General features: G+C 38.3%; 1 protein-coding gene and 1 pseudogene across 2 annotated transcripts; one reads left to right on the top strand and one right to left on the bottom strand.

Moving 5' to 3' along the window:
• Nucleotides 1–4,461: 4,461 nt before the first annotated feature.
• LOC147506562 (uncharacterized) lies at nucleotides 4,462–8,296 on the top strand. Its single transcript, XM_086605791.1, has 9 exons — nucleotides 4,462–4,488; nucleotides 4,821–4,930; nucleotides 5,322–5,391; nucleotides 5,536–5,742; nucleotides 5,897–6,108; nucleotides 6,201–6,274; nucleotides 6,405–6,479; nucleotides 7,404–7,430; nucleotides 8,031–8,296. Exons 1-9 carry the CDS (start codon nucleotides 4,462–4,464, stop codon nucleotides 8,105–8,107), a joined length of 879 nt encoding a protein of 292 aa, XP_086461917.1. The 3' UTR covers nucleotides 8,108–8,296.
• A 3,234-nt stretch (nucleotides 8,297–11,530) lies between these two features.
• Nucleotides 11,531–13,747, bottom strand: LOC147506561 (putative glutathione S-transferase; annotated as a pseudogene). The gene is made up of 2 exons (XR_015193811.1): nucleotides 13,364–13,747; nucleotides 11,531–12,754 (listed from the first exon to the last, which is right to left on the bottom strand). The product of XR_015193811.1 is annotated as a putative glutathione S-transferase (transcript).
• Nucleotides 13,748–14,817: the final 1,070 nt, after the last annotated feature.

The following is a 14,817-nucleotide window of genomic DNA, read 5'->3' as shown; positions in this document are numbered from 1 at the left end:
TGCAGCTTGCAAGCTGAAGCTAAAGGACTACAAACAAGCAGAGAAGCTTTGCTCAAAGGTAACTGCGGATTAACTTATACCTACTATCAAAGGGGGTTCTTCTTAATATAGCACACCGGCCAACATATCCCTAGATTCTCTAGATTTGTTTGTATTCCATTCCAAAATAACCTAGAGAATATCTTGTAAATATCTTAGAAGATATATTGTAATATCTTGTAAATATCATTTGCTATTCTATAAAAAGGGACATAGGTATCTCAAGGAGAATACCGATTCACAATATTCTCGAGTCTTTGACATGGTATCGGAGCCCTTGTTTTTAAAAAAAAAAAAAAAAAAAAAGGCATTTTTTCTTGTTTTCGTTTTCTTAGCGTTGCGTGGTTTCGTTTTCTTGGCATTGTGGTTGAGCCTTTCACGACAGTCTAGGGGTTTTGTTTTCTTGGCGTTATTGTATTTTCTCAATATGTCTTGTGAGAAAAATGATTTTATTTGCATTTGGCTCACTGGGAAGAACTATTCTGCCTGGACCTTTCAATTCGCGTTATTTGTAAAGGGAAAGGAGCTCCTTGGCCATCTGGATGGCACTACTGCTGCCCCTGATGCTGTGAAAGAACCGGCCAAATTCACTTCTTGGGATACCAAAGATGCCAAAATTATGTCTTGGATCCTTGGATCTGTGGAACCCGTGATTCTCCCCGAACCTCGCGCTCTACAAAGGCGGCTCATGCAATGTGGACTTACTTGAAGACCATCTACCATCGGGCCTAATACGCCTACCGGTTTCAAATTTTGAATTTGAAATGGGTAACTACTCTCAAGGTGCGTTGTCCATTGAAGAATTTTATTCTGGTTTTTCCAATTTGTGGGCAGAATATTCAGATATTATTTCTGCGACTCTTCCTACTAATGGGTTGGATATTGTTCAACAAGTACATGAGATTAGCAAAAGGGATCAGTTTCTTATGAAACTTAGGTCAGAATTTGAACCTGTGAGGTCTCAGTTAATGAACAGAGATCCCGTTCCTTCTTTGGTTGTGTGTTTGGGGGATTTATTTCGTGAAGAACAGAGACTACTCACTCGGGCCTCTATGGAACAGCAGGCTGCTGTCACTCCTCAGGTCGCCTATAGTGCTCAACATCGATCCAAGAGATGGGATCCAGCCACTACTCAATGCTTCAGCTGTAAGGATTTTGGCCACATAGCCAAAAATTGCACTAAGAAGTTTTGCAACTATTGTAAGGAGTCTGGTCACATCATCAGTGAGTGTCGGATCCGGCCACCAAGAAGGAAGGGTCTCGCTTATTCAAGGGCGGTTGCTAATTCTCGTTCCCCGCTCCTATTGTTCATGCTCATGCCGCCACATCCTCACCTCTCTCGGGATATGTTACACCAAATTGTTTCGCACTCTCGGCTTTAGGCTTCTCTCGGGTAACAAAAATCATCCTCTCAACCTTGGTATCTCGATTTCGGGGCTTCCAATCATATGACAAATAATTCAACTTCTCTTCAGAATCTCAAATCCTATGTTGGTCCTCTTAAAATTCACACGGCAAATGGTAGCTCTCTACCTATTACTGCTGTGGGTGACATTTCTCCCATTATAAAAAATGTCTTGGTTTCTCCCAAATTATCTACTTAATCTGATTTCGTTGGTCGACTTTGTTGATAATAATTGTAATGTGATTTTTTCTTCGTCTGGTTGTGTGGTGCAGGATCAAATGTCACAGAAGACAATTGTGAAGGGTCCTAAGGAGGGGCGACTGTTTCCATTGGTCATACATCCCCAATCTAGTTCTTTCATTTCTGCATGGTCTTCTTTTTGTACTAGTTCTAATTTGCGTCCTGAGGATTGGCATCGGCGCCTAGGCCATCCTAATCCTGTACTTCTTCATACATTGTTTCAAACGGTTTTCTATACAATAAAAACTCTGTTTCCCTTGATTCGTTGTCTTTTGATTATTCTTCTTGTAAACTAGCTAAGAGCAAAAGTCTACCTTTTCTCAATCTGGGTTCACATGCTTCTTAGCCCTTTGATATTGTGCATAGTGATGTATGGGGGATATTTCCTGTCATCTCTTATGCACAATACAAATATTTTGTAACCTTCATTGATGACTATAGTAGGTTTACTTGGATTTATTTCTTGCGTGCTAAAAGCGAGGTTTTTCAATCTTTAAAAATTATCTTGCACTCATTAACAATCAATTCAATTCCTCTATCAAGAGTCTTCGATCCGATTCAGAGGCTAATATCGTCAAATGAGTTTCAACACTTTCTTCAAGAACGAGGCATTCTTTTCAACGGTCTTGTCAGCTACTCCCACAACAAAATGGAGTGGGTGAACGTAAACAGACATCTTCTTGACATGGTTCGGTTTTACTTCTAGAATCCTCTGTTCCTCCTCGTTTTTGGTGTGAAACTTTATCTATTCTTTTTTATCTCATAAATAGGGGCCTACTCTCGTGCTTGATAATGTTTCACCATATTTTCGTTTATTTGGGAATCATCCTTGTTATTCTAATCTGCATACATTTGGTTGTGTTTGTTTTGTTCATCTTCCCCCGCATGAAAGAACTAAGCTTTCTGCTCAATCTGTGAAATGTGCATTTCTTGGTTATAGTTCTCATCAGAAAGGTTTTTTATGTTATGATCCTGACGCTCATCGTTTACGCATTTCACGACATGTTTTCTTTGAAAATCAAAAGTTTTTTTCTCTCTCATGCGGATCCTGCGCCTTCTATATATTCTATTCTTCCTGATTTTTCCACCCCTGCTAAACTTACAAATCGATTTCAGCCAGGTCTAGTTTATACTAGACGCTCTCGCCCCTTGGTTACTCTTTCTCTGGACCCTCCTGATTCTCCTGTGACGATTGATCCGGCACCCTCTCTGGCAGTTGTTCCTAGACGATCTACCCGAGTTTCTCATTCTCCTGATTGGTATGGTTTTTCCTCACATATTTCCATGACTGCCACTCTCTCCTCTATTTCCATTCCTAATTCTTATAAACAGCCGCGGGCACATGAATGTTGGCAACAGGCCATGCAGGCTGAACTCGATGCACTTGAGCAAAATCAAACGTGGGATATAGTACCTTGTCCTTCCTTGGTGAATCCTATTGGTAGTAAGTGGGTGTTTTCTGTTAAGCTTCGCTTTGATGGTTCTTTGGAACATTACAAAGCTCGATTAGTAGCCCTGGGCAACCGACAAGAGTATGGCATAGATTATGATGAGACATTTGCCCCTGTTGCCAAGATGACTACAATTCGGGTTCTTCTTGCCTTGGCTGCCTCACATTCTTGGCAGTTACACCAAATGGATGTTAAGAATGCTTTCTTGCATGGGGATCTTAAGGAAGAGATTTACATGAAACTTCCTTCTGGTATGACACTTCCTACCCCTAACTCCGTTTGTAAGCTGAAACGTTCTTTGTATGGTCTTAAGCAGGCTCCCAGGGCATGGTTTGAAAAGTTTCGCAGCACACTACTCGGGTTTTCATTTACCCAAAGTCAATATGATGCATCCTTATTTTTTCACAAGAGTAAAGATGGCATGGTCTTTCTATTGGTGTATGTGGATGATATTATCATCTCGGGTTCAAATGTGACACTTATTACGAAGCTGCAACAACATTTACATACAGTATTTCAGATGAAAGATCTTGGAGCACTCACTTATTTTCTTGGTTTAGAGATTCGCTCTCAACCACATGGGTTGTTTCTTAATCAACACAAGTATACACAAGATCTGGTCCACCTTGCACGGCTGGAAGACACCACTTCAGTTGATATTCCTCTTGAAGTGAATGTAAAATTAAGAAAGGATGAGGGTGACCTTCTTGATGATCCTACCTTATATCGACAATTAGTAGGGAGTCTAATTTATCTCACTATTACTAGACCTGACATTTCTTATGCAGTTCATACTGTTAGCAGGTTTATGGCTTCACCACGACATCTTCACATGGTAGCTGTTCGTCGGATTGTACGGTATCTTTTGGGGACTCCCCATCGGGGATTATTTTTTCCACATGGCAAAGCACTCAATCTAGTATCATACAGTGATGCTGATTGGGCAGGATGTCCAGATTCTCGGCGATCTACAACTGGATGGTGCGTTTTTTTGGTGATTCGCTTATTTCATGGAAATGTAAGAAGCAAGATTGTGTGTCAAAATCATCTACTGAAGCTGAATATCGGGCCATGTCAGTCCTCTGCTCAGAAGTGGTCTGGCTTCGTGGGATTCTCTCTGAGTTAGGTTTTCCTCAAACCAACCCAACTCCCCTCCATGGCGATAATACTAGTGCTATACAGATTGCTGCAAATCCAGTGTTTCATGAGAGAACAAAACATATAGAGGTTGATTGTCATTATATCCGCGATGCCTATGAAGCAAAGGTTATTACTCTGCCTCACATTCCTACCGAACATCAGGTCGCTGATATTTTTACTAAGGCAATGACAAGACAACGACATCAGTTCCTTGTTAGCAAATTGATGCTTGTTGACTCACCAACATCAATTTGAGGGAGGGTATCAAAGGGGGTTCTTCTTAATATAGCACACCGGCCAGCATATCCCTAGATTCTCTAGATTTGTTTGTATTCCATTCCAAAATAACCTAGAGAATATCTTGTAAATATCCTAGAAGATATATTGTAATATCTTGTAAATATCATTTGCTATTCTATAAAAAGGGACATAGGTATCTCAAGGAGAATACCGATTCACAATATTCTTGAGTCTTTGACACCTACAACTCAAATCACATCAAACCAAGGGGCCTGAGGATTAATGTTGCGATAATAATTTTGTAGGTGCTAGAACTTGAGAGTACGAATGTTAAGGCACTCTATAGACGAGCCCAAGGTTACATTCAGCTGGCCGATTTGGACCTTGTTGCGTTGGAAATTGATCCCAACAACAGGTATGTATTGTGCCTTTTTATTGTACCGGCTAACTCATTGATGTCCAATGTCTCTCTATCACTTAACAATTTAGATGCCCAACCACACTACCTGTTTCCTCCTCAGCCTTGAAAGTCTGGAATTATTCTACGATGTAGGTGTTCTTTCAAAATCATTATTGTCCCTCACCCACAACAACAACCTCAAGTCTCTTCAAGTCATTGCGACTGTGGATTGGATGCCAATCTGTTTAAATGTTTAAATAGAATAGTTGACCATGGAATTGTTTCAATCTTGTTTACTCACTCACTAGAAATGCCATGTCCATTTTGTGTGTAATCTGATGATTTTGTTTACTCACTCACTAGACGTTGTGGAAATAATGTTGTTGTTTTGAACATGTGCTTTCAGTCTTATTTATTGTGAAATCACCTGGAAAAGGGGGGAAATGATTTATGGTGATGATTGCCAAGCACAGTTTGTTTGAGAGTTCAAGAGAGGAAAATGAATATAGTATCTTTACTTTTGTTTATCCTTAGATGATAAAATTGTGATGCATTTGTATACATTGAAAACTTGAAATGGAAATGTTAAAGTTGGGACTAAAGTACATTTTATGATATAGGTTTCTTCACCAACAATTATTGTTGAAAGAGCCGGATCTTATGCCTGGATGCACAAAAGTTGGAGAGTGTGTGAAGAGTTTGCACGGATTGTCACGTCGGCAATCGGTCTATTTGCTTCTACAGAGCTTCCCCTTCAGGGAGTTATACTTCCTCCTATAAGTAACTTCTCGATTTTGTATCAAACTTTTGATAAACTACTGTCACCTGTCAGCTCGAGGTTATCATGGGCATCATTATAATTAGTGGCTTTATAAAGTTACAAGATATACATTTTTTCTCACTCACCGATGTAGGACAATATGGATTGGTGGCCTTGTATATTATTTCCAAAGGAGTGGGTTTTAGAATGGGGAATAGTAGGTGAATCTCTGGACTAGGATATATTTTAAACTCACTCAAGGTATCTTTAGTGTGATTTCTCTTTTCTCTCGCTCTAAAACACAATCCAGTCAAAACCCTTCTTCTTCTTCTTCTTCTTCTTCTTCTTCTTCATTTGGGTCACGTTTAGAAGAGAATGTGAAGGAGACTTTATCTGATAATCATGTTGTTATTTACTCCAAGACTTGGTGTTCGTAAGTTTTTCTTTTTTTAATTGCTTTGTTTTATTCTATAGTTTTTTTTTTTGGTGAAGTTTGAATCTTTGTTGTTGTTGTTGTTGTTGTAGGTATTCATCTGAAGTGAAGTCTTTGTTTAAGAGACTTGGTGTGCAGCCTCATGTTGTTGAATTGGATCAAATGGGTAAAACTTTTTCTTCTCTTTTTATGCATATTCTAATTAGCATGTTTTTATACTGTCATTTTTTTTTTGTTGAAAGAGAAATGTACTTGTGATGGATAAATTAATAATGAGTCTTTTGTTTGTTTTTTAGGTCCCCAAGGACCACAACTTCAGAAGGTGCTGGAGAGACTTACAGGGCAACATACTGTACCAAATGTCTTCATTGGTGAGTTTTTAGATTTTTAAGATGTTTTATAGATCTGCCAAGTCGTTTATAATTATGCTATGAAATATCCTTATCATTTGGGATTTAAAAGTGGTGGTGAGATAAGTTTGTAATCAACCCCTTTTTATTAGTAAGTCATGAACTCGGTTTAAAACTCGTGTCCAATGAAGTGTACGGTTGTAAGAGTAAAATTGGGTGACAGTGTTAAAAACCTGTCTCCACTGTAATATCTGCATCCAACTCGAAGGTGCTTTTGAGTAAAGAGATTAACTTTTCTGTTTTATTTGTATCGACTTGTTGAATTACATAATTTATTTTGAACAGTTATCACTGTGAGGCCAGGTTTGTGCCTCAGACGAGATGCAAACGAATGTGACTAAATAGTAGATACCTTCTTAAAGGGGCACATGCGTCTAGAGAACATGCTTATTGATAAAGGAGATTTGTTTCTCTATTCTTATGAGAGAAGAACTAAATGAAACATTTTTTTGTTGCTAGGAACTATCTCCTTTGTTGTTAAACAAGTTCCATCTTAACTATTATGAAACAGTTTCTGCTTTTATTCAAGTTTACTTTGTGATCCTTATCGAAAATAAGTTTACTTTGTTGTAAATGACTAATTTTGCAAATCCTAATTTGGATTACTCCTCTCTGACTTTCTATTTTTCTCCTAACATGGCTCTCCATTACTAATATACAAGTATACAATTCAATAAGATTCCCCAGTGTTTTGGGACTTATTATCATAGTACGAAGTTTATAGAAGAAAACCTTTTATAGATTATACTTGTGAAAATATATTTACATTGTTATACAAACTAGGAAAATCAGATAATAGCATATAATATGACATTTAAATTAATTGTGTTTCTTTACCTTTGACTTACGTTTTGTTTTCAGACTTTTTATTTTCTTCTTGTCCAGGAGGAAAGCACGTAGGTGGCTGCACAGGTACTTCATCTATAAATCTCTTCTTCTTTTTAATTAGTGGTATGGTTTACATATGAAACACTCAAACCTTTAGTTTGGACAGACAATAGTTTTATAACTGGTAAACTTAACTTGCAATGTACATGAGTTAATTCAATCTTTCAATATGCAGTTTAGAAGCCACTTACTTCGAAATTGGTTATTAAAAATGGTCGCTAGCAATGGTCCCCTTAGCTATTCTGAAACTATATAGTGTTATTATTTATTTTATTTATTTACTTGTTTATTTATTTTTGGAGTTTCATCTTATGGCACGTTACACATTCCTCTTCACAAGTGTAGACAACAGACATGTATAAATTGCAGTCCTTGTGTACGATCAGAAGCTGGCTTTCTGCTGCTTCTACAATCATTTTCAAGACTGCAATCTGCATATGCCTATGCTCCGTGTTGGAGATCCAAAAGAAATCCAGTTTATAATCGTCAAAATGAAAACAACTTATTATATAATCTTAGCAGTTCGACTCATGAAAATGTACATTATAGCAACTCTTATTGAAGCACCTAGTTTCAGTTAGTAGAATGTGGGGTTACATTCTGACATAGATTGTTTTGAAACAGATACAGTGAAGTTACATCGAAAAGGAGAGCTTGAATCTTTACTATCTGATGTGAGCGACAAAAGTACCCAGAGCTAGCCACCATGGAGATATAGCTATAAAAATGTCAGTTTTACATAATCTTGGCAACAAATTCCATTAATTCCATTTACAATATTCAAGTTGCATTTTAATGCTTGTGTATATGTTACAATGATATTGTGCAATTAGTTTTGAGGGACAAAATTTTATACTATACAAATTCTAATTGAAGTTGGTGTTTCATCATTTGTCTCATCATAAATAGTTAAGTACCTGACCTTGTGCCAAAAATTGGTTTAGGAGACTTCCTTGATCAAATGACCTACATTTTTGTATATTATTTTGGTTTAGGACATCTTCAATTGATTTAACCCCTATACCCTTAGAAGAAAGGTGGAAATCGACAACAAAACCTTGGAGTAAATTGACACCAAGGTCTCGAATTTTAGCCACGGCCACTAGACACCAACTACATTCTTTATGTTTTTATAGAAAACTGTAGTTTACCGTTCTTGTGGGACAATTGTTTATAGGAAATAATTGTTATATAATCCTTATAGATTAGTGATTTATGGATTTTGCCGAGGAAGAAGCTCAATTTTGCTAATAATGACACTGAAAATTGTACCAATTTCAGTAGAGAGACATCAAAGCTAATCATAATGCTTAGCAACTTCACCCTAAATGGTGGTTCATAGTGCTGCATGTAGCAAATTCAAGCCCACATTATCGAAGTAGACACCAGTGCATTGTGAACGTATCAGTAAGTTAAAATTGGAAAACAAATGTGCTCAGAAATTAGATAAGTAGGAGTTAGAGTAGTATTTTTAAATTATGAAATAGAGATCTTCTAGACTGAGCTACCCTTCCATGAAGACTGTCGCAGCTTCATTATATCTTGAAACCTTGATTTTTCTCTCATTGAGAAGATTGATGTTCTTGAACTTTTTCCGTGTGTAACTTTTCCTTCGAATCCTTCCCATTGGTATTGCATGCTTAGAATCTGGAGGAGGTTGCCCAGACATAAATTGCTGGGAATAACTATCTTTAGGAGGCGATATGAGAGGATGGAACTCTCCCATCTTCAGCAAGGTTTGACCGCCACTGTCGACGAGTATCTGTTGTTGACTCTCCGGTGGCGAGATGATGGAGGTAGGAGGGAATACAGATCCACCTGACATAGGGATATTGGATAAGATGGTAGAGATTTTGGAAGGAAGAAATGATTTGAACCCTAGTTTTCGTATAGCAAGAGAACGTGCCATTAGTTTTCTCCGACCCTACTTAAAGTGATTCAAATAAACTTCTTGTTCCTGGCTTCAATTGAAAAAAATTGCTACCTTGTGCCTTACTCTGTCAAAACTTAAGCTTATCATAGTTGGTGGTGTTGCTGAATGCTGATATCCCCTTGGATATAATAGAACAAGGAGTTATCGACTGGAGATATTAGTTGGTCGTATTTTTCGCCGAATGAATATTACCTTACCCTTTTGTGATAAATGTGCTCCAAAAGCAATGGAAAACCAAGGGAAGTGCAGATAAGGATCGTTCTACGTCATGTTTATCAACGATGAGGATATACAAATGGTTTTGGAAAATGGTCGAACCTTTATTGCTGCAAGAGTTTTTGACTTTTTGTGATATGTCCGTGGTCTGAAGAGGTTGAACAGCATAAGAGAAAAGATTAAATGGATACCAATATGGATGAAGCTTGATTTTTCAAAGTAGCTTTGGGCAGAGAAGGGGATTAGCCATGTTACTAGCTTACTGGGTAATCCAACCTGCCTAGATGAAGCCACAGCTATGAAAGGGAGACTTTCTTTTGCAAATGCTTGCATTGAAGTGGACTCCGAGTATATATTTCATACTTCTGTGTAAGTGAATTTGGATAGAGGCAGGTGGGGATTGAATGCCCTTGCATTGCAAGTTCTTGCAAGAATAGTAGCACATTTGGGCACTCAGTTTGAAGCAAAGTGCCCAACAGAGAAAGATGGGTCCCCAAAGAAAGCAAACAGATTCTTGAAATACCACAGTTGGTGGAATTGGAGAGCCAGCTATATTAGGGATGAGGTGAGGAGGCCTTTTAGATTTCTGACAAAGAGCAATAGGAGGAGTTTTCCTAGAAGATGTGTGGCACACCAGAGACCTGAGATAGAGATTGTACCTTGCTCTTTACAACAATAGGATGTAGGTATGGATTTGATTCAGCAAGATGTTAATATGCATAGTGCTAATAATCCCAGCTGCCAACAGCCTACAACTTTGTGAGGCCGAATAGAGGTTTTACTTGAGAATGAGAAAGACCCCTCTCGGGAGAGAAGTCCCCCTCTATGGTTATATATTGCCTGGCTACTGAGGATTTTGCTACAGTGAGTAAGCCGAAGAGAGCAGCTAGCTCTAAATAGCATTCTCCAATGTTAGAGAGCGCTTACCTGGTGAAGTAAGTTCGAAGAGAGCATCTTTGAAAGTGCTCTCTTCAATGGTTAGGGAGCGGTCACTTGGTCAAATAAGCCCTGCGTGGGTATAATGAAGCAAGTTCCAAGGCAAAATATATTGATAGATACTGTAAGGAGATTTTCGATGACATTATTGGATTCTCATATGTATGTTGTGTATGTTGGAGTTTCTTCTATGACTTTGAAAAAGCACAGAAGCACCTAAGGAAAGACCATCCTGCATTTCCTAAGGGATCGACTTTTGCTTGGCGAGTGATAGTTGTTTATGTGGTGCGTTTCTCTTTGTTGCGTGGACCCGAGTGGGTTTATTACATGATTGCTTTGTGGGTAACTACAAACCTTGTTGCTTTGTAGTCAGGAACCTTCTTTCATGATGATACTCTTAGAGATTGGAGGCCTGTAAGTCTTTGCAGTTTGATGCTACAGGTAGGGGTCTGCCTGTAAGTCTGTCCCTGAATATTCTATCTTTTGTACTGAACTGTACTTTTCCTAACCAGCTATTCCTGTTATCAAGTTTGTAAGAACAGTTGTTTATTTCTTCACTTCTTTTAGGCTAGATTACAAGAGAAGAGGCGCATATGTCCCTTAGTGCAGCAGTAAGTTCTTACATCTTACCTTAGTCAGAGTGAATGCTTAACACCCATCATTTTTAGAGGGCATGGAGTCGAAGGCTTCGTCCTGATTCCACATTGTGACCTTGTAACTTAGTTTATATATTTTCGATCACTTATCTGTGACATTTCTGGCCCCCAATCGATCTCTGTAATTGTAGCAGTTGTACACGTTTAAAGTTCAATTAGGGACAGTTCAGTGATTGGCTAGTCTGCCTCCATTAGGTATTTATTGAAAGCATTACATGTCTACTTACAATGGGATGATTGTCTGGTGGTTGCGGGTTGACTAAGCCACACAAATGATTCGACCCAAAGGGAGTAATGATTTATAGGGATTTTTCCAGAAACAACTTACTAATGAGATCAGAGTTTGTACTAGCTGCAATAGATAGCACACATTCGGTTCTTATAAATGATTAACAACTTCACAATGAATCGTGGACTCCATGCTTATTCACTTATTCATAGTACTAATTGTCAAAATACGTCTTGCCCACTGCATGAAGTGCAGTAACAGTTAAGTGGAGAGTAACAAGTAAACTGACAATAGGAGCAACTCATAGGACAATATGATTCATAAGGATGCTAGTAGCATCTCCCTATGTGCACGTATAGGAATTAGAAAATAAGTATCATGCGGATGCCATTTGTATGATTTTCTCCCTTCACATTTGAAGTAAGCGGGTAGCAGGGTAGCATTTTATCAAGATCGGGTAGATTTTCTTTGATGACCGGAACTTCCTTGAAATTCTTTATCCATGCATGCAAAAGTGGAAACTGTTGGGGTTCCATAATCTTTCACTCCTCTATCACTCCATTCCAATGAGCTAAAACTCCCAAGACCAAGTCCACTAGCCCAATCTCATCACCTCCGAACAATTTCTTCTGTTCAATGCCCACAATCTCAGCATCTCCAAACAATCTTTTATTGCCTCTCCAGTCATGGCAGGAGGTCATGGCTGGCATAGACAATTAGACACCTAATAATATAGTTTCTTTAGGATGCTATCTGCCTGTCTCCCACAAATGATTTACTAAAATGGATTAGTGGTTTAAAGGTGTTCGAAAGGCAAGCTCAATTTTATGGTTACATGTAGCGCAACTTCTATAGAGAACAGTTGTTATTTGCGGTTACATTTAGTGCAATATATAGCAGTGAAGAGTGAACGCAACAAACGTACGACGAACAACGAAAGCACACATTGGACACAAGTGTCATGGGATGCTAATCGCATCTCCCTGGGGATTGGTGCACATAGAGGACACAAGTATATATCATGCGGATGCCATTGCCATCATCGGCTCCCTTCGCCATTTGAACACGGGTAGCATGTCCTCATGAGTAGATTTTCTTTTATGATGGGAACTTCCTTGAAATTCTTTATCCATGCCTGCAAACGTGGAAACTGTTGGGGTTCCATAATCTTTACTGCTACTACTTCCTCTATCACTCCAAACCATTGTGCTAAAAATCCCAAGACCAAGTCTGCTAGGCCAATCTCATCGCCTCCGAAAAATTTCTTCTCTCCAAGACCACTGTGTTCTTCTATGGTTCTCAGCATCTCCAGACAATCTTTTGCTGCTTTATCTCGATTCTCTCCAGTCGTGACAAATAATTCAGCAATGGAAGAGTTCTAAAAACCAAAATAAGATGAATATGAGGTTGATCTAGTCAATTATATTACTATTATCATAATTGCTACTAGTTTACTATATAAATCTTAGGATTAACTAGTACTACCTCCCACTAGATGAGCCAATTAGGTTCCCCCCAAGATGGGAAATTAGGCCCCACCCCCCCCCGACTGGAGAGAATCTAGTCAATTATATTACTATTATCATAATTGCTACTAGTTTACTATATAAATCTTAGGATTAACTAGTACTACCCCCCACTATATGAGCCAATTAGGACCCCCCCCCCCCAAATACACACAAAACAATAGTCACGGGGCGGGGGTTTAATACTAGTTAACCCTAAATCTTATGAAGTCACCCAGTATTAACCAGTATATGGTAATAGCTGTTTACTGGATTTAACAAGACTAAATGAAACTCTCCACAATTTGGAGAAGTCATCAGAATTTTACTTTTTGCAACTTGACGTCAAGCTATTGCTTAGTAATTTAATTTATGATCTGATAGTTAGAAACGATACAAGCTATCTTGAAGACCAATTGTAAAAGCAGATTGGTTGGGTAATTTGCCAAAAAATAAAAGGTTTGAACAACGAATAGCACTACCTTATCCTCGAAGTACTTCGCCCAAAACCGAGCTACAGATCTCTCATAGGGATCTTTTTGCAGCAGTGGATTTTCTGGTCATGTCTCATTAATGTATTCAAGTATAACAACAGACTCTGCTATTGCTTTTCTACCATGAACAAGAATTGGAACTTTCTGATAAACTGGGTTATACTTCAAGAGCAAGGCACTCTTGTTGGTAACATCCTCATTTATGTATGTGTAATCTGTACTCTTTAGTTAATGCCCACTTCACTGTGTAACTAAAAGGACTAGGCCATGTTCCGAATAGCTTAACTTCTTCCATGTTGATGAGATGGTCTCAGTGCAGATGTCCATTTATGCTGGTTATGGTGATCGATCCCGATAAAGTTTCAGCCTTAGGCATTAGGACTCCATAGTCAATGGTTATGGAACCACTGTCTGTGCGAATGTCCTTTTTTCAACTGGTGATAAAAACAAATGTTTTTAGCTTGGGCACCAAGTATCCCTGGTATCTGCATCAAGCCATCAACAAACCATTTTCAAAGAAGTTGAATTAGGTACATCTCCCCTGCGTCTAAACTATTCTTGATGCAAACCTTGCAAATATGCAAGGCGTGATGTCATCAATAAAAGATTCTACACAAGTATTCAATTGGAGAGATGCTACAAAGAAAGAGATCTTACAAAGAAATTCTTTTTTTATAAAATTGTACAGTGTAAACAGTGATTTAAAAGGCCTTGTCGATTCATTTCAACAATTTATGTTGCAAGTATATGGCTTCCAAAACAAAATGTTCTGCGATATGTGATTTGGTACCTTTTAACTTTCTTTCTTGCATCTAAACCAGCCTTTTTCTGAAACATTTTTATGGACAGAGGTAAAGTAGTGTCAGGTTAACGAATAATTTGATTTTTAGTTTTCCTGAACGTGTGTGATCAAGTTGCTAAAAATGCTTGCCGCGAGGGATGTCTTAAACCAAGGTTGGAGAATGCAACACCAAAAGGGATTTGTTTCTCAGTTCTCACAGCAATTTCAGTCTTGCACATTTAATTTCCATTAGGAATTTAGGACGATGAGACCATATAGCTAGAGAAATTCTTTTAATAAGAGAGCGTGATGCTACTAGGCTATCCTACGAAATTGCATCATGTCAATTCGTTATTTTAAAGCCATGTGAGACTCATTTCGATAGTTTACTCCCAAATATTGTGGGGTTATCCTTGTGGATTCCCAATGAAAATGGAGAATTGTCTTTGGAGTTTGTTATTTGCTTGTAGGCTTGGTTATAACAAAAGGGTGTTATAAAGAAAGACTCCCTTCTTCCCCAATGCAGCAGTCGGTGGCCCTTGTCCTGAATCCTGATTCCTACCGCTAAGCAAATGTATAACTGTTCCAATAGTAGTAGTTGCCTATCCTTAAAAGTTGAATTAGGGAGATTTGAGTGATCAATTCACTAGGTACTTTTAGT

Source organism: Coptis chinensis, chromosome 4 (genome assembly GCF_015680905.1).
Source record: "Coptis chinensis isolate HL-2020 chromosome 4, ASM1568090v1, whole genome shotgun sequence".
NCBI lineage: Eukaryota > Viridiplantae > Streptophyta > Magnoliopsida > Ranunculales > Ranunculaceae > Coptis > Coptis chinensis.
Note: the sequence above shows the minus strand (reverse complement) of the source record. Positions and strands in the feature narration are given on the sequence as shown.

Excerpts from the sequence above, each read along its gene's own strand:
- LOC147506562 (XM_086605791.1), top strand. The coding sequence starts at position 4,462 with ATGACAAGACAACGACATCAGTTCCTT. Across the intron at positions 4,489-4,820 it reads GACAACGACATCAGTTCCTT|GTGCTAGAACTTGAGAGTAC; the intron begins GTTAGCAAATTG and ends ATAATTTTGTAG. Across the intron at positions 7,431-8,030 it reads GCACGTAGGTGGCTGCACAG|ATACAGTGAAGTTACATCGA; the intron begins GTACTTCATCTA and ends GTTTTGAAACAG.